Source organism: Numida meleagris, chromosome 1 (genome assembly GCF_002078875.1).
Source record: "Numida meleagris isolate 19003 breed g44 Domestic line chromosome 1, NumMel1.0, whole genome shotgun sequence".
NCBI classification, from domain to species: Eukaryota; Metazoa; Chordata; class Aves; order Galliformes; family Numididae; genus Numida; species Numida meleagris.
This window is the reverse complement of record NC_034409.1, coordinates 27,443,342-27,468,607: the sequence shown is the minus strand read 5'-3', so window position 1 is coordinate 27,468,607 and position 25,266 is coordinate 27,443,342. Positions and strand designations below refer to the sequence as shown.

Below are 25,266 nucleotides of genomic sequence, written 5' to 3'. Positions count from 1 at the left end.
AAAACTCCCACGTCCAAATTTCATCAAACACATAGCAGCGCCCAATAACTCCTACATGCCAACTGCACCAACTATGCACTCCAGCTCTGTTCAGCTCCTTTTATACAGCAGGATGTCACCGATGCAATTCTGCAAGCTAATTTGACCTAAATAAATCTGTGCCGTGCTAGAGGAAACACTGATCTTCATTCTAAATCCAGATATTGATCTTATATTCACTGCTTGTTTTTAGGGGTCAATGAGATGTCTTTCCCTCACATTCAAAGACTGGCTACCTGTCACTGCTAGGAGAGGCAGATGATAAAGCCATCCCTAACAGAAGATGCTGAAGCAGTATGGCATCTCTGCTTTCCGTACAGAATGCATGGATTAACTTAATTTGCTTTTAAACCCCTGATGTTTCCTTTCAGTACAAGTTTTCTTGTCTAACAAGAGTATAGCCTGTTACATTAATAAACACTGATTACTGCACTGACTTTTCCTTTCTATTGCCTTTCAACTCTGTGTTAAAAACGAACACTTCAACATAATTCACCAAAATAATTACCTACAGTTCCTGTAAAAAAATCAGTAGATGTCTGAGTTCTCTTTTAAAACAGTTGAGTTCAATCTACACTTGAGTTATGTATGTTCATTATAAATGTATTGGCATATTTGTTATAAATATACAATTTCTACAAATGGGCAGTGTAGACCCATTCGGAATACTTATTCACACTGACATGAACATTGCACATGGATAGTTCTATATCTCTCCTTCCGATGCATGGCTCCCACTCTCCACCATACATCTTTCAACACAATGCACAGAAAAAAAAAACATTCAGAACAAAAGAACTACTCAAATAAATTCCTTGGCTTCTTCATGGCACTACCTAAAAAGAATTTGAAATAAGTGATTGGCTCAAGTTAAGTTTTCTTTTCCTCTGTCACCTTGTGTTTGAAAATAGACACGCACTTTTTTAACACCTCTATTCTGTTTGATCCTTTTGCTGGATCTATCTGCTTTCTAAATACAACCTCTTCCCCATGTGCAGACATGAACACAGGCAATATTCTTCCTTTGCCTGCGTTGTGCCTACCTCCATCATACAATTCCTGGTACTTACAGATTCCAAAGCATAGCCAAGATGCTAAATTATACAAGAGAAAAAATGAAAACCCCATATCTGGGCTCAACTGAACATTTTGCTTTTTTTTTTTTATCTTGGGTTCTTAAGAGTAAGAGTGTGGAACGGGGTCCCAGAGGATCAGAGATCTCCAGGGAAGAATGCCAGGCTCTGAACCACGTTTAGGCCAGTGAAGCCATGTGGTAAGTCCCAATATAAGTAGGTTTTATATGTCTTAGCTACAGAGCTATTCAGGCCATGGACTTAAAAACACTTAATCCTAGAATTACCTTCAGTCACCAAGATCTCCATTTTGGAGTACAACATCCTCCAGATATCTCAATTTAGTCAGAGACTTCCACATTTACTCAGAAGTTAAAGTCAAACTTTGCTGTAATTCAGAAATAGGAGAGGAGTTTCCCAAACCATAGAATGTTCAAGGTGGACTGAAAGACTCAGTCCAGAGTCTATTGGAACAGGCAGGTCTGAATTCAGTCACACAGTCAGGGGAAGACATTGAGAAGACAGAAGACAGCATGGGAGAGAGAGCAGTCAACACTTCTTATACAGCAGCTTTATGTCTAGAAAAATCACCCAAGATCTAACAGAAATAGGTATTAAGTGCCAGATTAGCTTGAATCCTAGTTGCAAAGAGAAGCTCAACCACCAACAGAGCCTCCCAGCCCAGGCTTTGTGCTTCAATAACATAGCCACCTACCCTCCACACCTGAAATGGCTTGTGTTGGGCCAAACGGGAATACAGCTACTGATGTAAGAAACTCTCAGCATTTACCAGATTCAGAACAAACGAGCTACTCAGGTAAACCCTTTGGTTTCCTAAGGTTTTGCTCCTGTTTAATAAAATGGAGGCATTCTTTTTCCTGTGCTAATTAACTCGGGGTCATTTTCAGGGTTACAATGCACAAGTAGATCAGGACACCTTTCTTATCATGATTACACTGGGTAGCAATTAGAAACATCTAGTTTCTCCTGTTAGTAAAATGTTCATCACTGCTGTGTGATGCAGTAGAATCACAGAATTACTAAGATTGGAAAAGACCTCTAAGATCATCTTGTCCAACCATGCTGGAAAGGCAGGAACAAGAAGCAAAGAGATATTATTTTATATCTGAGTAATACTCCTCAGCATAGTGATGCCCTCTACTGCATCATGAGCTAATCACTGTGTGGTCATGTTCAAGTCACTAGGAAGACACTGATTCAAAACAAACAGCAGCCATCTTCCTCCCACTTTTACTGTGTGTTTTCATTTGATAAACATAATTCCATTATAAGCAGTGAATTCTAAGCACGCAGCATTTTAAAGATGTCCAGAGATGCTTATAATTTGTCTCTGAAAACATAAGACATTCAAAGGAAAGATGTAGTGGGAAAAAAAAAAAAAGCAGTTAACGTGGGAGTTGAGAGATTTAAATTCATTTTCTGATTCAGACAAAATAAACAAAAAGCATGACAAAAACAGAATGTGTCACACACACTGTAGTTACTACAGTGTATCCAAAGTAGGTGTGTGCATCTTCTTGGCTCCCAACTGTACCTATCAAAACCAACCATGCCACATCTTCAGACTGATCAGGAAACACTGCAGCACTTGTTTGTGCTAAAGACTATGTAATCACTGCGGGTCTCAGACCTACCATACTGTTCCACATTCCCTGGGTACATATCACAGCCCTGTCACTTCAGACTAAACAAGTCTGTTTTCGTGCACTGTGTGAAGACAGTCTAATATTGCTTAGATTAAATTACCCATGGAAGAAAAGAAAAGAAGTCTCACGGTGATTGACTATACATTCAGCTCCCTAAACTGTCTGGTTTTAACCATTTTCCTTCACTTACCCTGGAACACTATCATCCTCCATTTTAGATAACTACCTTCTCTAAGCTCTCCTGTTGAGAGGTGTTAATGTATGGATTCCAATCTAACTCAAATGAAAAATTAATGATAAGTAAGTATTTCCAGTTTTCTTGAATGGGAAATGAACTTGAGCAGATACTCTGAAATTTGCCAAAAAGTCTAGTTATAATTCAGTTGAACCGGAACAGAAACAGGTATACTGATGCTGTGAGACATTTTGCAATTTAGATTACTACATCTTCAGCATTTAGACCTAAAAAAATGCTCACACAGTTTTTCACCATATCTCGTTTAACTTCCCTCAGTTTAAATGTAATTCAAAAATTTAAAAGAAATTAAAACTGTATTCCATACTAATATGAATTCCTACAGAATTTAAAGTTATTTCAGTGACAGACATCTTGATGTATTTTGCAAGAGGATGTATTTAGACTTAATTCTATAACTAGAGATTCTCCCTTAATGACTTTTTTTTGAAGTTAGAATATTGTCAATACATATTGAAGCATTCTTACCTGTTACTATCTTTACTCAGACTACGGAAGATCAATGAATAATTAAAATAAAGGTCTGCTTTAGCATATTGTGCTGTTGTTTATCATCACTCATCCAGTCTCTCTACCCACTTTTGCTTTTGAAATGATATTTAGAAATCCTATATTTTCAGATCAACAGAACTGCAGATTATGCTTACAATTCACAATCATATGCATTAGACTAACAAGAAACCTGTGTTTGATATTCACTGATCTGAATGTTGTTATTTAAGCAATGACAACAGAGGTAAAATTTAATATTTAAAGGAGAAGGAATGGTTAAGAAGCCACATAAACTGAAAAATATCATGTGTTTAACAGCATTAAAGAATGCACAGCTTGAAATCCTGAAGAGGAATAATACATCTCCTATTAAACACATCAGAAATGAGTGAAATCTTCCACTTAAGGGGAACAGAGTTCTAAGAAACAGCAAAGAAGACAGAGTTCAGTTAGTTATTTTGTACTCTGTGTCAATCATTTATTTCAATCAATGGGATAACTTGTGGGGAACCTTAGGGACTTCAGCACTATAGCTTTATCTATTTGATTTCAGTGGTACATCATTTATTAAAATATATTAACAAGAATTTACAGAAGAAAATAAAAAATAATATTATTAGAACAAATAAAATTGTATATATCAATCAAGAAATCAACAAGTGAAATTACACAGATAAGTACAAATCCCTGGCAATAAAAAATTATTAATTGAACAGTTTTTTGTTGAATTCTCATACCTAGTTTTCAGAATGTCCCATTTGTGCACTACCTGCACTCTATGTAATTAGGAAACATTTCTTGCTTTTCTGAATTTAAAACTAGAAGTCAGAGAATGTTCTGTGAAATAACAGATTTAGCCTTTCCCAATTATAGCTTTATACAAGAAGTACAGCCAGACTTTACAGATGACATACACCACTATAAAATGTTTTTATTCCTCATATTTTCAGAAAAAAAAGAAAAAAAGATTCCCAACTAATCTAAGCATTACTTTCCTACACTGATATTAGCATCTGATACAGCTAACAGAACTGAATGAAGTAGTGTAAAATAAACACATTACTCACATACTGTTGAAGAGCTCTCGGTACGTTTCGTCACCTTTACCTTCCGACATTAGGCTGTCCAGTTTGTCAATCAATTTTGCTTCCACCTGCAACATATAAGTGTGGTGTAAACAGCTTCTCTTCCCTTTAATGATAATTTTAACAGTAGGCTAATTTTTTAATGTATGGGGCTTTGCTAAATGTATATTTTAGAACTACTGGTCAATCATGAAAATCTGATAAGTCACTTCATCTCTTTGAAGCTCTTATTCCCAAGGTTTGTGGGTTTTTCTTTCTTTCTTTTTTTTTTTTTTTTTTTTGGTGATTTTTTTTTCCTGGAGGGAGGGAGCTAATTTAAATTGAGCAACGTGACTTTAAAACTACAGGCTGAGTAGCATTTGCTGCTGCTAAGGCAGCTATCTATTTATGGAGTCAGACAAAAAGCACACAGCCCAAATAAATTGCCTGAATTCTCACTGTGGGTTGTAAGCACAAGCCATTTTCTTAGACTTCAATAAAAATTTCATCATTTCTAACCTGTATCACACTCTCTGTAGACTAATTTTTATAAATGTCTGCATGGTTCAGAACATTTGGAGGCTCAGACTTACTTTCCCAACCTTTCTTACCTGCTAGTGTATTGGCCAGAAATTCAGTTTGCTGGTTTTATGCATTAGCTATCAAAGAAACTTAAAGAACATCTCAGGTGGTTAATTACTTCAATACATATTTTTAAACACAGTGATTGTAAAAACTGAGAGAGAGATGAAGCTACAATGCAGGCTAATATTTCAAATCTCATTTTTAGCTGTAATATATTAGCAACTACAAATCTAAGGGAGAAACCAAGCTGCTGTCAAGATATTTTATTGGATAATAAATCTATCAGAACTTATATTTAAACCCAAGCTGAAAACAAAGAGGTAGAACAAGTGGATTTTTTCATTCTCACTCTTTGATAACATTTCAATGGTTATGTTAATGATAAGCTTATATATTGATAGTGAAAAGCTACCTGCTTACATCACATGCACTCCTCCATTCTTAATAGCTTTGTGTTTCTGATAAAGCTCTCACCCTAAGCATTATGATTGCTTGAGATTAATTCAAATACTTCTGCTTTCCTTCATTTGATGCAGCGTGAAGGAGGGCACTGAGAAATGGTTTGAGGCAGTCTGAAAGAAGTGAGTGGGAGCTGTAGGAGCATATGGCACACTTGGTCGTTCCTTCCTAGCCCGTTAAAAAGGTGTTCGAGCAGCAAGAATACTTGGATCCTTACAGAGTAACATTCCTCAAAGACCATCTGATCTTTTTTCATACTAACCCAAAAGGAAGCTACTTGAATCTTATCTGCTACTGTAAATTAGAGACAAAAACCACAACAAAATCAGCCTTGTTGAAGACAAGTGTTATTCTTCACTTTGGCAAGCCATAGATTTTATCCTTCCTCTTACATCACTAACAGGAAGGCAGAATTTAATTCGTTGCAGAATCTTACTAACCATGCACACAATCAAAAGGGAACAAATCCTGGTAATCCCTCTCCAACAGATGTAACAACACTATGGCCATCCTCACTAGACTCAACCACCAGTGATTTGGACCAGCTCCCTCAGAGGTGCTTGGATTTCAGTCCTCTTTTATAAACAGTTTCATACCTGCTTAAAGTTGCCACTTCGCCTTTGCTCCCAGTCCATCATGTCATGGAAAATAGGAATCATTACATTCCTCAGGTCTGGCTGTGGGATCAAGGTCACTTCTAGGAAGGGGCCAATCAATGCTGGAATGAAGTGAAGCTTGTGTTCCCCTAAAATGAAAGTGAACATGAATTTTAATGATGTGGAATATGAGCTATCAAGCAATAAAAAAATTATCTAAAGAATTAAAAAATAGAACTCCAAATATCTTTAGATTTTTACCTAGTGTTCATCACAGCAGGGGCTACTTCTTAAATGCAAAAAGTGAAGAGAAAAGCTCCAGACAACAGAAGAATGCAAGGCTAGCCAGATTTTATTATGCAATACTGAGGTCAAATGTGATAGTGTGTTACTGTTATACCACGTCAGGCTTCCAGGAGGAGAACAATGACAAAGAACTCTTGGCATTTCACTTTTTTTCCCAGGAATGGTTTGGTTTCTGTGCTCCACATTTCTATGTTTATAAAATGGTTAACTATTTGATATTATATGCTCATCAGAATGAGAGAAGTACTTTGATTTTACCTATCTTTAGTTAGTTAGTGAGTCAAGAAATGGAAGTATATGTTGTGACTGCGGCAAAGGGAAAAGGTGACTCAGCTGTTCCCAGAACAACTCCTTTAAAAATCAGTGTTAAAACACCTTCCATTAATTCAGCAGAGACTGCAAAACTAAGTTCTTGTCAGGAAAACTAGGAATGGCATACACTAAGAACTGACCATTTAGTTTCATTTCTCCTGGCTTAAGACCTGATCTTCAGAAAAGGAGAATTATCAATCACACTACAGTAACTGTACTAGCTAGGAATTCATTTCCATTGCAGCCTATCTTGGGGTATTCCAGTGGCCAGTCAACCAGCCTGACACTATATGGTATTATGCAAAGGAAAACTACAGTTCTGTCTGCTGGAATAATCCTGGGATGCATACCCATATGAAATCAGGGTGACCACACAAGGACCAAAGCTTATGATGAATCTTATGGCCAAAAGAACTGTGCAATGCTGACTACTGTAGCAGCACTTATATGAAATATCCTGCCTGTATGATTTAACTAAACACATTATCAGATGAACATCATGGTGTACGCAACACTCCTTGCCCCCTTCTGAAAGACATCATGATTCCCTCGTTGCCTAATATAGAAATTGCCAGGTTTCTGTTTGGTAGATAACAGTGTGAGGAAGGAAATGATGCACATTGAGATTTTATCCACACATGGCTCCGGGAGTGGGTTCTTGATGTACCAACTTACAAGTATCTATCATATATTCAATACAGTACAGATGCCTTAGAGTGAATAGTCAAGAGTAATCAAATATGAGCAAATATATCTCATTTTCAATACTTCTCTTCCTAGTACAGGCTGATCAGAAAGTCTAGTTCTATTACGATTACATATCTTGTCAGGGAAAAGATCTATAGAAATGAGATGATAGATCTCAGTAACCACCAATGACCTTCATATCTTTCACAAGCCCTTTAATGAATGAAACTAATGAATAATTGAAATGTAAACAAGACGAGCATGGTATTCAAAGCTTCTAATCGGTTTTTGATACTCTTCCCAAACAACATTTAATTGCATTTCCCTGAGGCTTACACTTTAAAGCAATTTTCACAGTTAGTGCTTATAAATATAAAAATGTTTCAAAGTTTATATCCAAGAATATAATTTTATCTTGTTGTCCAACGTGTCATTTATGTATCAGTTGCTGATTTGTTTATGCCTTTATAGTTTATTGCAGCTAGGACTTTGGGGAAGATTTGATGCAAATCCAGCATCTCAAGAGAGTTTCAGAATTAAGATATATGCCTGTTCCTTAAACTGTTTGGCAACAGAACTAAAATTGTGAGCATAATTATATTTCCAGGCATAAAAATTCTGCCCAAAATGAGCAGTACTTTATCTTCGAATTTTCTTTGACAGGTTTCTTTTAGTTCTCTCTGAAGAAATAGGGATAGGTCCAATACTGTATCAATGCTTCCAATGTTGGGTTTAGCTACAAATGACTAGGGTTTTCTGATACTTGAAACAAGGCTTCATATAATCATAGAATCGTAAAGGTTGGAAAAGACCTCTAAGATCATCCAGTCCAACCATCCGCCTACTGCCAATATTTCCCCACTAAACCATGGTCCCTTAGTACTACATCTGACCTTTCCTTAAACACCTCTGAGGACGATGACTCCATCACTTCCCTGGGCAACCTGTTCCAATGCCTAACCACTCTTTTGGAGAATAAATTCTTCCTAATATCAAATCTGAACCTCTGCTGGCGGAATTTGCAGCTCTTCCCTCTATCCCTATCCCTAGTTATGTGGAAAAAGAGGCTGATTCCCACCTCACCACAACCTCCTTTATAGTAGTTGTAGAGAGCGATAAGGTCACCTCTGAGCCTCCTCTTCTCCAGACTGAACAATCTCAGTTCCCTCAGCTACTCCTCATAAAACTTGTGCTCCAGACCCCTCACCAGCTTTGTTGCCCTTCTCTGAACATGCTGCAGAGCCTTGATGTCTTCCTCGGTTGTAAGGGGCCCAAAACTGAACACAGCACTTGAGGTGCACTCACCAGAGCTGAGCACAGGAGGACCATCCCAACTCCTCTACTACTGGTAATTGTATTAAATAATTGAAGTAAAAGTATTTGCTTTTCATTTGTTGAGCTACTGAAAATGTCTTTTAACTCCTTACCTAAATTCTGCCACATGCTGAAGATTTCACATCCCATTGTTACCCGCATGTCACCATATCTAGAACATATTAAAAAATAAAGCAAAACAGTGAAAGATCATTTAAGAAAATCAAGTTCCTATAGCATTCTGCGACATAGTTAAATGAAATGTCTCATTTGTAGCTCATAACAAAATACTTCAGAAGTGATGATTTCTTCCAAGTTCTTGCTCCTCCCATTGTATCCAGCTAAAACTATATTTCTAAAATCCGGTGCATTCACAATATTGTCAAAAGTACTCGTTATTTCTCAAACCTGTACATCAGCAATGTAACTATGAAGTAGTATCTGTCTTTTGCAACACTACACTGTAGCTCACTCAGAACAAATAGTTTTGCTCTGGCTTAAAGAAACAACCGGCAGAAATACCTGAATGAGTCTGAATTAACTAATACATGAACTGGAAAATAGTTTTGGCACTTCTACAACATGGATATTTTGCTCCCATATCTGAATTAATTTAGGCACTTCTATCTCAGATGATCAATACAAAGAGTAAGAACTAACCATCATTCAGGAATATTGTTACCGTGTTTTTTTGGTAGGCCTTTTTGCAACCTCCAACATCTTACATTTTGAGAAGCATTTGATCTATTACAATTTTCTAGACTTTGAAAGCAATACTTACTTTTCTAAAACCTTTTTTTTCTTGGAAGGTGTGAACATCTCCAGTTGAAGACATAACTGGTTTATAAAAATTACAGCAAGAAAAAAGTAGGAATCCCATATCTACAATAAGCAGATGGCATTTGGTTATTTCATTTTCTCAGTATTACCATTTTATGACCACCCAAGTTGCAAATTTTCAAATGACATCACTTGAATAATAAATCACTCAAACTGTTTTTGACTAAATTTCATTGCACACAAGTGTACTTTTCATCAGCACCAAAACACTCAGCAGAAATAAATCTATTTTACATATTTTACATCTCTTAAATGCAAAAGTTTCAGAGCTGCAGATTTTTATGTTCATTTTTCACATCTGTGAGCCAGACAACTTTACTTTCTAAGTCTGGACAATTAAAAAGCTATCACATGACAGAACTGTCATTTTCTGGCCTGTTCTCCTTTATAACTTCATTTGCCAGTCTCATCAGAAAACAGCTGCAGGCCACACTGGACAAAGCCAAAGCCAGGCCTTGTTCTCATACTGTAAATATACAAATATTTGTGCACATGCCTTTAGAACCAGATATTGAAACTTCCACATAGATTAACGCTGCAGTTCTACAGTACAGTAGTAACATTGCTAAACATGTTTAGGGAACACAGATGCTGTCTGCAGGTAATATTTTTTTATAAGCTTTAGCCTCAGAGCTTGCAGAACTTCATAAAGGACAGGCTTTCTCATTTCTAGTTATGCCCAGTAGATAAATCCGCATTATCACCAATCTATCCTACAGGAGTTTGTATTTTCAGAGAAGAATCTGCAACTGTGCTTGAAGTCAACAGGAGTTCTCTGTCTTATAGAATCACAGAATGGAATTCATTCAATCATTTGAGTTGGAAGGGACCTTTAAAGGTCATCTAGTCCAACTCCCTGTCCCAATGAATGGGACACCTACAGCAAGATCAGGTTGCTCAGAGCCCCCTCCAGCCTGACCTTGAATGTCTCCAGGGTTGAGGCTCCCACATCATCTCTGGGCAACCTGTTCCAGTGCCTCATCACCCTTATTGTAAAAAACTCCTTCCATATATCCAGTCTAAATCTCCCCTTCCTTCTTATAGCCCACCTTTACATATTTCTTAGGGATGAAAAAATCTGCAGTTTTTATGATGAAGCAATTAGATTAATGCCTCTTGGTTGGGCAGAATAATAACTCTGGTTTCCATAGGAATGGGTCACTTAAGAGTCATGTGAAGTCTCATCCTCTGAATCCCAAAAACATAATTTTGTAATTCATGGTTTATCATATGTGTTATATTATTTCACTCCATGAGATGCTCACTAACAAGCAAGCATCTTGAACTATACTCGTCATGGATTGTTATAATTTTCTAATTTTAATTATGCAGCAAGCTAATTGGTCCTGAGATAAATCACAGAAATGAAAACTCATTTTTTGATAAATCTGCATTGAGTCAAAAATTGTATTAATTTTTCTTTCTGAGATAACTTAAATAACAAAGTAATACGGAAAACTAGTTTTTTTAATTAAAAAAAATTGATTAAAAACTGTATAAGTAGTCTACTATAGAGACTGAAATAACAAAATAAACAGAAATTAAAAACAAAACAAACACGACACTCCTAATTTTTGGACCAATCTGGTATTTAAGAGAACACTTCATTTCTGAACATCTGGAGTTGCTGATGTAGTAAAAGTTATAGGTGTCCAGATGCTGGAGCATCTAATAACAACCAGGCCGCAGGATGATGTAGCAGTTATTGCATCTATCTTATGTTAGAGATATTTACTCTACCTTGTAATCAAAGTTTTCATTTAAGAAGTTTTTACGAAGCGCATCCGAAAGGTACAAGACCGTAGTGATGATCACACTGGAAAGAAAAGAATAAAAAAGAGAGTAGTTTTCATTAAGTGGAAATTCATAAGTAATACTTAGAACCAGAATTTTTTTCAGTGAAAAAATTGATGTACCATACACAGTGACGTTAAACACTGCATTTTAAAAACATACAAATACCTGACTGCTAACAGCATTTGTTGACAGAAAATCAGCACATCAAAAGAAAGATTCAGTGTTCTATACAGAACAGTATGACTTATCAGAAAGACAAATCATACATTTTCTTATGCAAATAATGCTGATATCACATTTACTATTAATATATACACTGATATAAACAGCTGGGCAATTTGATTTCAACTTTCTTGGTCCTGAAAATACATAGATATTAATACAATAGAGATTCTCAGTATAAAATATCTAGTAATTATCATATGCACAACAGTGACTGCCCTATGGAGAAAGTCTTTTTAAAGACTGTAGATAAATGCAAAACTGCATGAACTCAGCAAGAAAGATCTCTTTTCTGACTGTTGCAAATAGCTGCACATTGTCATACACTGACATTTCCCTGATTTATACTACCCTTGGATAAATATGGGCAATCAAAACCTTCTCCTGGTAGCCGTCACCAGATGCCAATGACAATCTTCTTTACTGTAGCAAGCAAACAGGATTTGCCAAAACGCATGTTTGGGAATCCACAGAATTATTACATTCGATTTCAATAAGTGAACCTTTAAGCTGACCTGCTTCACTTGTGACTATTAACATGTTTGGTAAAATCAAAAATCCATATAAACCAATCTTTCTGAAAGCAATCAGCAGTGGATGCTTACAGGAGAGCAAAAAAGATAAACACTGAATGATCTTTTCACTGTCTCACTCATGTATCTCACAATAGTCAACGGTTTAAAGACCTTTTGCAGAAAAGATTACATCTGCACATTTCATGTAATTGCCATCTACTGAATGTTAATACGTTCAGAAATTCTTTAAATATTTATCAACCTGTATCATGTTGCAATGCTAAAATTTGTTTCTCTTTCCACACTTTGTACTTCATTTTTCACTTTTTGCAATGAATTTAAGACTAAATGTGTTTTATTAGATGCAATAACAACAATATATGTATAATTAAGGGTATAATATTTTCAGCTTCACAACAGTGAGGAATTATACATTAACCAACCCATGCAGGAGATAAATCATATTTTTCTTCTGGCATTTTTGACAGATTTCAAGTTTACAATGGCTATACATCATTTAGGTTATCGCTAGCTCAAACATTCACTTCCATTTCTCAACTTTTAAAATGACTGTTTCTGTCATGCTTTACATTCTGGTTTTATGTGCCTGAACACCTCAAAAAATTAAGCCTCAGACTGTTTTTAGACCAGTGCTTAATTCTCATATTTCCTTAGTTCTAGTCACATTGCTCAAAGGTAATCTTCATACATACTACTCTTTCAGCAATTACATTGTATCTTAGCTTTTCTACCCAAGTAGCCTTCCACATTTAGCACTCATTTGTACCGTTTATCCCACTCTTTTAGCAAGAGGAAGTTATAAAGTACACCACTTCCTGTTGCAGCATGGAAGACAAAGTGAAACGTTAGCAAAATGCTAACATAATCAAAGCTAAGAATGAATGCGTGGTAAGAAAAACAATCGTCTCAATCTTGTTATTGTTATTTAATTTACAGCCCATATGTTTCATAAAATGAAAATGTGTATTTCAAAAAGATGTTCTGGTAAAAAGGTCAGTTCATCAGAATTATTGCTACATACAATTTCAACCTACAGTGCAAATTAATCTCTGAAAAATGGTATACACGAGAAAATAACAAAATATCCCCAGAAATACAATCACATTGCCAAGTTTACATTACATATTTCTATCCTTTCTTGCCACATTCACAAGGCGGGTGAGACTAAAGAGAAAGATCTACTTAAATTCATAAGAAAAATAATTAGAGTAGAAATTTTAACTGAAAATTTTAGGAGACTTTTTCAGAATTTTCCTGAGATAGCAGAATAACTGCAATGCAAGTGTTTGTTGCTATAGGCAACATAGCTCCACTTTGATTTATTTGATAAACCAGAGATAGCATATGGATTAGCTGATAAAATGTAGGTCTGTAGAGCGAGAGTGAGAGCGTGTGTGTAGTAAAGAAACAAAAAACACAGAAAGATGATGGCATTGTTTCTGACCCACAAACGGAATCCACTCAAGCTACTAAAATCAGGAAGGACAGAAAACATTGCTAAGCATATGGTTCCTCTCTCTTCCTACAAAAAAAGGACAGATGGACAGCTGACTGATCCAGTACAATATTCACATTCCAAGTTGCTCCCCAGACAACAATTTCAAAATAACACACATTTATTTAAAATCTAATTGAGTATCAAACTAGAAAGCACTGAGCTTGTGACAAACTTTCCTTTCTTCTTGACACAAATTTGTTCAGAACCACCGTTTTACACGAGAACACATCTGCTTACAGCTATTACACTATTCAGGGCTCATGCACAGAATGCTAACCCAAGGTCTGCTCAGGGCACTTCTGACAGAGTGACTTCTCCATCGAATTATTTCTACAGTAAGATTTTTCAGTAGTCCACAGCAGTCCCTATAAGTTCAAGAACTGGTTTGCTGTTTGGACTGTGCTCTGACAACTTGCATTTGCTTGGCCAGCTAATTGTAGAAAACATAAGGTTTCTTTTTCCATTCTGGTATGGAGCAAATATAGAACATAGGCTTCTCATTTTATCCTTTGCTGTTGCAGAATAAAATCTTTCAAAGCACAGAGATGTTCAAAAAGAAGAAACTGTCTTTCATATTTCATAAACAAACAATATAAACATAGATTCACATATATGTGTACACCTTCAATTGTATCTATATAAATTTACTCATACATGTACGCCTAGGTGCATATATACTCTCTGACAGACTGAATGGTGCAGAAGCATTTTTTACAGGTTCATTTGTAAGCAATATTTTGTATTACATACAACCATGAATGCTGTTAGCAACACTTAGTATTACATTAAAGCAAGAATTTTTGTTCAGTGTAGGAGTCTCAGACTCCCACACCATGGGAGCTAATAGGATTCTTCAAAGCAGCCATAATGATGAAACTAATGCTAATTTGTTGTCTTCCTTTATTGTGCTTTCTGTTTGAATATTTTTAAATAATAATAGTAATGTCTTCCAGTTGTCATTGAATTAGATAACCAAAAGCACTTTCTATTTAAAGTCAATATGCCCAACTGTCAGCAGATACATTTGTAATTTTATTATAAACAATAATTACAGTAAATCTTATTCTACAGATCAATGATTTTTCTATAATCATATTCATACATTCATCTGGTATGCTCATAGAATTTGAATTGAGAATTGGGTGATCTAGTATCTCTACTACTCAGCAAAATGTTCTAAGTATATATATTAGTTAATCATATAAAAATCTTTAATACGAAATCTTGCATAGCAAGGGAAATGAAAAATTAATTCCTTGTTACACAATATGTAGGCGTAGTATGTTACAAATATCAAACTTACTCATCAAGTCATAGGAACCTCACTTTCCTTTCTGCTAGCCTTCTCAATTATTAATGAAATATGGCATATCTGGAGTTTAGCTGAGTCTGTTCAATGCTCTCAAAAGATGCCAGGCAACTAAAGCATTTGACAAGTGATTCTTCTCCTATACTAAGGGAAAACTAAGGGAGAGACCACTATACCGTTATGTCCAGTGGAGAGAGACATAATGAAGGTGTTATACAAGAGCTTCAATTTTAGTCCAGCCTAGCTTACTGCCTAGACAATGTAGAAAGTAGCTCTACCCCATAATGAACAAAATGAAGAACAAATGAAGATGAAGAAAATGAAGATTTTCTTTAAAATGTATTAAAAACAATTAGTCACTCAGCACAAAGATCCCTTTTACAAGTATTAGATAACCATAAATAATCATTTTGCTTTGCTGAATGCATCCTGATTAGCTCAACAGAGATGGTGCATGGTTATGCGTTTTAAACAGTTAATTTCTGTCTCATTGCTCAACTAGTAGAGGCTAATAAACATTAAAGATTCGTTGCGTGTATTTCTCCTTCCCCCACAGAACATGACTCAAAGCATTTGTCTGATTTAGTGCTATGTCTGCCTTTTTAAATGTTACTTTGTTTCTCAAATTCCAGAAGTCACATGATTTTCCAGTGCTAGTCGTTAATGTTTTTTTCATTATGGGTATTCAGACATTCAGAATCACAGACCATGTGTGGTGCATCATCACAAAGTATCCTAATTTCTGGATAGATCCAAATTTGTCTTCTTGACCTCACAGTACTCTCTCTTCTGTGTTATCTCAGACAGCATCCAAGTATCAGATGCTACATAATTAATGAAAATACTGAAACAAGAAATAAAAAATTCTCAAAGCAAGAGAGCAGCAATATTTTTATATAGAATTATTATATATTGAAAGACTCTGATGGCATTTAAATCTAAAAATCTTTCAGGTAAATGAAGTTCTGCATATATAAATAAGAGACCAAATGAAAATTCTTTCCCCCCCCTCAGGAAAAGCTTATTACCCAATTATATCCTTCCTAAGACTCATTTCTTTCCTAGGCTCAGACAGGCTAAATCTCTCTTCGTGTAAATACCAGACAGACTGAATTTTTATATGACTCTGGGGAGTGGGGAGAAAAGCCAGTGCTGCCAGTGATACAACTGCAGTGATGGGGGAAGCTCCCAGGATGCACACTGCCTTCAGATTGGTGCCTGCTTCTCGGGCTGGAGCCCAGGCAGCTGAGAAGGCGGCTGTCTGACACAGGAAGCATGACAGCAACTTTATTCCTGGGAAGAAGGAGTTAGAAAACATCCAGAATTTTAATGAATTGCTTGATTATGATCCTAAAAGGATGAGCTACTCCTTTTCCTCATAGACATGAAGTTCAAGAAGTTTTGCATTCAATCACAAAGTGGCTCAGATCACTGGAAGTGTTCTGGCTCTGCAAGCGAAGTTAGACAAGAACAGCTCAAGTGCGCTTCTGTCCTTGCTGCAGGCAGTGCCACAACCTCTCATCCTGCCTCTGGGATCTTCCCTTTCCACTAAAAGACTTTGGGCTGGAAAAATCTCAGCAAAGCTCTCACTTTTATAGCTCTTCGCCTTTGAACTCCTCGGGGAAGTTGAAGGAAGGCAGCCTCCAAAATGGCAGTGGGGAAACAAGTGAAAGGAAGGCATTCCCATTCAGAAAAACTAGACCTGAAAAACTGGTGTCCTACAGCTAAGAACTGAGGTGGATTTTCTCTACTGCTGTCTCAAAAAGAAACAGAAATTAAGCCAGTGATATGAAAAATGGCAATGACGATTCTTCAGTTTGCACACACACACTTTTTAATACTCCAAAGACCTGACCAACTCTCTCTTCCACAACACAAAGCATAATTTCCTCCATAAAGGAGCATATACCTAAAAAAGAAAATTATTAAATGCTGAATTGGTAAAGATGTGCTTACACAACATTTGCTGTAGGTAAGGTTTATGCAATTGCACATTAATGGGGTCTGTTTGTCAAATTCCGTCTGTCTTCTGTGCCTGACAGAACTGCATAGTTTGAGTCACAGTTTGATCAGAGATGGTCAAAACTAACTGACAGGGATTAATAGAAGAGGTTTGATGCTAACCAAAATACAAATGCAAGCACATTCTTTTGCAGAACTTGACAACAACATCTTTAGTATATCTGAACACCACCAGTCCAAGAAACACGCGTCAAGGTCATTCCTAAATCTTAGTTTTGTACATGTCAGCTGTTGCAAAGCCATCTGCCAAGCCAGCTGTTTCTGGAATATGTACTTATACTATATGCTTAGTCTAAGAAGACCTATTTTTTTCCCTCCTTCCTGTATATCTCAATTTATGTCTTAAGCATGATCACCGGATGCATCATATCCATTCTCTGATTATTAACATTTTTCACTGGAATTCAAATTTGGTAAGTTTAGTATTACTGAATTATTTAATAAAAATGAGCAAAAAATGTTATTTTATCAAGTCATAATAAAGTTGGAACAAGTACTGTGATGTTTTTATGACTGCGCACACACACAACATTCATCAGGATCATAATTTTGCCAAATTTAACTGCAACTATTAGATTGTTACTAGTTGTTTGTATAGTGCTATGAATTCAAATTCCTCTAGGTGCTGGTAGGTGCAATGGAGACTAAAAACCATTTCAACAGGCATTGTTGTTCATGTAAATCCTAAAGTCTGGATTCCTCTGTCTGCTCAATACAACCCCCTCTTCTGCTGACTCTAATGGTTAGATAATCCTGTTGACTGGTCAGCTGGCTTATCTGATCACAATTTAAGCCTACACAAAAGGATAGCTGGTGACACAGATGAAATAAAATTCAAGAGTTTTTAGACCGACTGTAATGACTTCTCAGAAATGCTTGGAACCTGCTTCTGTAAAAATAATGCCAGAGCAAAGAAAGAATGGCTCTAAGGCAGGTAGTATCTCTAACTATCACTAGGGAATTCTTAGAGCTCCAAGCTACTGTTCCCTGTGCTGTACTTTACTTCCTGATTTGTGATTTTCAATCCATGATTTTTCTGACAAACTCTAAATATGCAGAAACATTGTTAATGATATTATAGCAGACAATTCATTCTGGAGAGCAAACAGATATCTACTAACTCAGCATTTCAGCAATCAGACTTGAAATGAACTTCTGTCCAGATTTGTCATTTGCTATGTGGAAAACAAAGCTGTTGATGCTTAGCATCTTCAATCTGTAAAAGCATTTCTGAGTTTCCAATTATGTGTGCTTACTGAAATTCAGAAGAGAAACAGGTACAGAGTATATGATTATTATGAATTTGTTATGTAAAATAAGTGTAGTGATATAAAAACTTAAACCAAATCTTAAATTCAGAAATGAAAAATTGCAGCCAGCATTATCAACTATATTTTGCTTATTTTATTAATCTTACTGTATTCATTTACAGCGTTATCTTCACACACTTTAAAATAATGTCTTACTTGTTCGCAACCAAACGCATCACTGTCCAGTCTTTGGGAAACATCTCCGGTCGTATTAGTATCCGAAATACAGTGAAAATCTGTAGCAGGAAATCCTTTGGAAAGAAAAGAAGTAGTCTTATGCCTTTGGTGCTTTAAAAAGAGCAGTGAGCTTTAGAAATCTTTCAGTCAGAGACAAAAAAAAAAAAATCATTACAGTAATAGCAGCATAGAGATATAACCCTGAAACCTTGAACATTTATTTTCAACACAGATAAACCCTAGAATATTTTTTTTTTCATTTTTGATTCCCCACGAAAGCTTCAGTTAGCGATTGGATTCATTTTTTCTTAAAAGGAGGAAAATAATTTAATCTGCTACTTGACTGACAGCAATACATATGATAAATGTCAAAGATGCATTTGGTTTCCACCCATACACTTCCACAAATGTGATCCCAAGAACAATTTGCAAATCAAAAAAGCACTTTACAAACACCACAGTATTCTGAATACCTCCTTAATCATGTCAGGTTTTCATCACATTCAATACTTATTCTAAAAGTGGCATTATTTGGTGGGAAAGAGAAAATGTAAGGACAATTGTATCATTGGGTTTGGAAATACTGATAAAGTCAATAGCTGTGTCCAGACCCCCAAACTGTTACTGCAGCTGCTGGTCTGTATGAAGGTCACTTAACCTCTCTGCCTCTTTTGTTCAGTCTATAAAAATACTGAATGTATGCGAGCTACTTCAAATTTAGAAAGCACTGTTTACAAGCTTACTGTTATTGTCTCCTATGTCATTTCACTCACTAATAAACAACTAAATTAAGCTATTCTTCTCAGAACAAGGTTTTTCAGATTTTCCTTTGACAAATAAAACTATAAATAGAGTAATATTTCTAATGGTTGATCTTAATTGTGTATAATATTGACTACATTTTTTTAGTAAGTAAAATAGAGTTTTGATATCATGAGGAGAATGAGGCAAGTGATATAATTCACCTAACAGAACCGGTGTTGTACCTGACCTTGAAATGTTTCATACTGATTCTGCTAACGCCACTTGGAGAGACTGAGGTTGAAACAGGGATGCGATGAAGACACAACCAGAGGGTATCAAATAATTCTGAACACCAAAATATATCCTCAAGTACATTTACCAAAGTGTAGATGAGTATTACATAACAGATGTCTTTCATTAGAAAATCACTGTAAAGGGGGACGAATGCAGGCGCTGGGAAAGGCAGCTGAGATCCCAGCACCCACCCACCAGAGATTACATAAAAGAGACAACCTGTTTTCCAAGTTAGGTGCCAAAAATTTCTCTGTATTAGAGAGTATAAATGTGATTCAGTGCAGATAATGCAGTGTTTGAATGCAGGTGACAAGCTTTATAAATAAACAAGTAGCTCCATAAGCAACAGATTTATCCCAGGCTGCCTAAATATAGTTTTCCACCTTATTAAATTTCAACACTTCATCATCTCCTTTTTTTCCTTTAGGGTTTACCTCCATTCCCTGTGCAGTAACTTCTGCAGTTCTGTGCCGTAATCTCAACAATATGGCAATGCCCCAAATGCTGCTGTTTGTCACCTCACAGTAATTCCCCCATTCTTCCACACTGTCTACTGTCCAGACACAATACACGTTGCTGCTGTTACAGAGCTACAGAATGGCTGCCGACCTGAAGAGACCAAATGGTTGCTGTTGGGAAACCAAAGAATCATAGAATCACCAAGGTTGGAAAAGACCTCTAAGATCATCCAGTCCAACCATTCACCTACCACCAATATTTCCCCACTAAACCATGTCCCTTAGTGCTACATCTAAACATTTCTTGAACACCTCCAGGGATGGTGACTCAACCACTTCCAGGGGCAGCCTGTTCCAGTGTCTCAACACTCGCTCGGAGAAGAAATTCTTTTTAATATCCAACCTGAACTTCCTCTGGCACAATTCGAGGCCATTCCCTCTAGTCCTATTCCTAGTTATGCAGAAAAAGAGGCCAAGCCCTCCTCACCACAACCTCCTTCCAGGCAGTTGTAGAGAGCGATAGTCACCCCTGAGCCTCCTCTTCTCCAGACGAAACAATCCCAGTTCCCTCAGCTGTTTCTCATAAGACTTGTGCTCCAGACCCCTCACCAGCTTTGTTGCCCTACCCTGCACATGCTCCAGGGTCTTGATGTCTTTCTTCTAGTGAGGGACCCAAAACTGAACACAGTACATGAGGTGTGGCCTCACCAGAGTTGAGTACAAGGGGACAATGGCCCCCAGCTCCTGCTGACTGCGCTATTTCTTATACAAGCCATCACTGGCCTTCTCGGCTACCTGGGCACACAGCTGGTTCATGTTCAGCCAAGTGTCAGCCAACACCCCCAGGTCCATTTCCTTAACACAGTCTTCTAGCCACTCTGCTCCAAGCCTGTAGCATCATGTGGGGTTGTTGTGGCCAAAGTGCAGGACCTGGCACTTCAACCCACTGGCCTCAGTCCAGCAATCTAACCTGTCCATATCCCTCTGAAGGGCCTTCCTACTCTCAGGCAGATAGACTCTTCCTCCCAGCTTTGTGTCATCTGCAAACATACCGTGGGTGCACTCAATCCCCTCATCCACATCATCAATAAAGATATTAAAAAGGGCAGGCCCCAGTACCGACCCCTGGGGAACACCACTGAATGGTTTAAGGATCACTTAAAGCCCCACATGTGCAGAGGTGTAAACTTAGTTCCTTTGAGACCCAACAGGACAATGCCAAAGCCTGCTGAAATTCATAGGCTTGTTTAAAGTTGGAAAGAATGACAGATGGAAAGGAAGATCACATATGCTTCATTTCTTTAGGCAACCAGGTTAAGAACAGAATAAGTTTTTTATTCCAAGGAAGCGCAAAAACAAAGCAAATGTAGACACTGGTGTTACATTTTGAATCAGGAACATTAGGCTAATTTTTTCTTGCATTAACCAAAATTGTGTCATCAATTCAGTGGTATGTGATTTACTAGATATAAAATATGTATTCGAAAAGCCCAAGATTGAAGATTTTTCTATGTTACAATAAATGTGTTAAAAATATACAAACAAAATGCAGTACAATTCAAGGCTAAAATATAACGGAAAGAAAATTCCTATAATATTTAGAAAAAAACAGCTTTAGCAAGATTTGCAAGACACAACTATTAAACTTCCATTAACATAATTAATCTATACCTGACTCTCATTATTAAGTTTGTGTATATTTGGTACTACATTTCTCGAGGAATTCATTATAAGCACTAAAATAGCCAAACAATAAAATGTGAGTTGACTAGCCTAATATTTTACCAGTCATGGAACCATAGAATGGCTTAGGTTGGAAGGAACTTTAAGGATCAACTAGTTCCAACCTCTCTACCATAAGCAGGGTTGCCAACCACTAGGATGAAGCTGCCAAGGGCTCCATCCAGCCTTGAACACCTCTAGGGATGGGGCATTCACAGTTTTTCAGGGCAACCTATTCCAGTGCCTCATCACCCTCTGATTAAAGAAGTTCCTTCTATCATCTAATTTAAATCTCCTATCTTTCAGTTTAGGGCCATTCCCCCTCGCCCTATCACTATCAGATCAAGATTAATGGACTAGTATCTTTCATGTGTCAGGCCTGCTTATCAATATTCAGTGCCAAGTCCCTGATACTCAAGGACCTCCCTTCTCCGTACAGCAGTTCCACGAAGTCTTTTGATCAGCTTTACAATGCCTGGGATTTTGCATGATGCAATTGTTCATTTTTGCTTACTGGTCCAAATATATCAAAGAACACCACAAGACATAACTATGAAGTACTATTTCTAGTAAAGTGATTTTGCAACTATAGTTCAAACTGTTCATTTTGCAAGAAACTATTGTCTTTCATAGTTGAATCTACTTGCTAAACACTACACAATGATTTAGTAACAGATTTTAACATTTAAAAATGTTTTTGCTGGCACTGTAAGTAAGCTAACATTTGTGTGATAAAATATAGGCATTATTAATGCTGCATGTGCCTTTTACCTTAAGAGACAGTAAAGGGGGATTTTCGCTTTTTACATACTCCAGGCAAATAAATACCATGTCTTAATACTCCTACCTAGTGTATATAAGCTCCGGTACTATCTTCTAACACTCAAATAATACCATAATATCACAAATCAGTTTCCTGTGTGATGAAATTATGAAACTGTGATTCAGTGAGAAGCACTGCTTTCTGAAAGACCAGAAACTATTTATTCATTTAATCAACAACAATTTTTGAATTTCTTTTACATTTATCTATATACATGTAAAATCTTCCTTAAAGTAGGTCAGACTCCATACCGCATTTCTCACGATAAATCTATATTAGCATTTTAGTTTGGGACAACAGTCCACCTAATTGCTTGATCCTCTATGTCTTGGTTTGCCCTGCAGTCATCAAGTTACTTCTTATCAGGTCTTTGTACAGCATTCTAGAGATGTTTTGCAGAGTGCCAAGGTGCCTGCAAGGATGAGGGTTTGACAGCTGTCTCTGCCAGGAAAACATATCCATCCAAAGGCCAACTCATTTCCCAGATCTTTCCTTCATCACCTCTGCCTACATCAGAAGCCACTCAAATATTTGTTTTAGAGCTATCTGTCTGCTCCAGCACTCATTCTTTTAGAAGTCCCACAGTGTGTACATGAGCACAAGTGGATACATTTGCATCACAGCAGAAGAATGGTGGTAATACTGAGCTTCTTCAACAGAGATATTCCCCATGCTAACCAACCCCACAAGGCCTTTGTCCCAGTGGCCATTAGAGAACAGTGTAATACATTGCATTTGGTGTTAGGCTCTGGCACCTGTCTTACCCTGTTTGGGCTCCTTTTGCTGGAAGAAAGGGAATAGAGAGCTGGTAAAGTTCACACACAGCCCCATGAAATATTATCTTTTCCTCCATTAGATCTCTCCTATATATCTATTCTGATACATTATCTAGTGCACACCAGTAGCAGATAAAGATTAGGCCTTCTGACAGCTTTTAACCTGATAATTAAAAAACCATTCATATTAACTAAAGCCATATTGCTGTGGTCAAAGCTGCATTATGCTAACATACACTATTTTTCTCATTCACTTTCCTACTTCTCTCCTATTTATAATTTCCTCTGTTAACTTTTGTTATAAATTAGATCTGAGCTAGATCTGAGCTTTTTTGTGGCAACAAATATCCGCCTACATGGGAGCCTCTGTTATGTAAATTGCTATAAAATATATTTAAGAGAAGAAGATCATATTTTGTGGTAAGCAAAGTGAGCATATCTTTAAAATAATACTGAAATATAAACAAAAGGAATCATTTGAAATTACTGCCTTATTAAATTACATGTATCAAAAAGTGAACGAAATATAGTCTCTGGTGCTGCCAATCAGCCGTGAATCTCCTGACATCTCTTTCTTATTTTGTTTGCATATTTTTAAATATAAAATGATTTTTCCATCTTCTACTTTCTGTGGAAAATAACTGACTCTTCGGAAGAAGTGACTAAAATAAAAATAGTCATTGTGTCAATTACTTATTTAGTTTAAGAAAAAATCTTTCAGTAAACTGCCACTTATATAAACATCACTCAGATGTGTGTCATACAAAAATGTACAGATATAGGTGTCATTTTTAAATTGATGTAATTCCTTCAAACTTCATTTGGCTATATTGTGATGAACAAACTACAAATGGCCTGTAATACTTTTGGTATAGACTGTTATCAAAAAGAACTGAAGATATGCTTCAATAGGATAAACAACAACCTTCATTTCCTTCTTTACAAGTAGTTACATGAGTGAATTTTTGTTTGGAGAAGTGGTTTGATGGAGATAATTTTTGAATAGTACCACAAATGCAGTGCAAGTATGCATTTATGCAAGCACTAGATATAGTTACTTGAGAATTAGTCAAAGAAAGAAGAAATACCTTGTGAAATCAGTGCCCAATCATTCAGAATAGAGGGATGCCTATAAACAGAAGTAATCAAAGCAAAAAAAGCACAGCAGATAGCAATTCAAAGTGGGTTACACTCAGATAAGTCACTTGCAAATTCTGTGTTATATCTAATCTGCAATGTAGCTTAGAGAAGACCCAATCCAGTTTGACTGCTCATGGTGCAAAAAGAAGATTCAAAAGTGCAACAAGTTGATGCTAGTTACCACTGAAGCTTAAATTCCAAAATATGTACTCAAATAGCTACAAGAATAATAACTATGATTACTATTTCAGTCTCTAAAATCACCTCCAATAAAAATATCACAAATATTTACACTCTTAATCTTCTTTTATTCATATTGATGTCAGTTCCTAAAGAGCATGCCTTAAAGCAGTACAAAAGAAGTTCCACATTTGGCAAATAGAGCAAAGTACAGAGGTAAGCGGTAAGATTGTTTGTGATAGCCTAAGAAATATACAGTCACTTCATGATTAACAGCAGAGTCAGACGAACACATTAGCTCTCATCTTTCCCTCTTCCTGTTAGTCACATTTATGTGATATTTGATATTTCCAAGTTAGCGAAAAATCTCTTTCTTATATTATTTAAGATTCAGAAGAGGAGTGCTGCATTAATTATGATCAAACATACTGCCACTTAATCACTGGTGGAGTTGATGCTGATTTGATGAGATCGGAATGGGAATAATAAACTCTGGACTTGAACTCTTACAACCTCTATTTTGACAGCTGATGGCACTAGCTATAGCTACTTTCCATATGTCTTTGTA

General features: G+C 36.5%; 1 protein-coding gene across 4 annotated transcripts in view; it reads right to left on the bottom strand.

The window, feature by feature from the left end:
* The window catches only part of DOCK4 (dedicator of cytokinesis 4), a 253,261-nt gene that overhangs the window by 40,604 nt on the left and 187,391 nt on the right, over nt 1-25,266 (bottom strand). For all 4 annotated transcript variants that reach the window (XM_021384917.1, XM_021384919.1, XM_021384918.1 and 1 more), the window contains 6 exons: nt 18,541-18,635; nt 11,431-11,506; nt 9,632-9,732; nt 8,964-9,022; nt 6,232-6,380; nt 4,595-4,680 (listed from right to left, as the gene is read on the bottom strand). In XM_021384917.1, the coding sequence (XP_021240592.1) occupies nt 4,595-4,680; nt 6,232-6,380; nt 8,964-9,022; nt 9,632-9,732; nt 11,431-11,506; nt 18,541-18,635 (566 nt within the window). The remainder of the gene's footprint in view (nt 1-4,594; nt 4,681-6,231; nt 6,381-8,963; nt 9,023-9,631; nt 9,733-11,430; nt 11,507-18,540; nt 18,636-25,266) is intronic.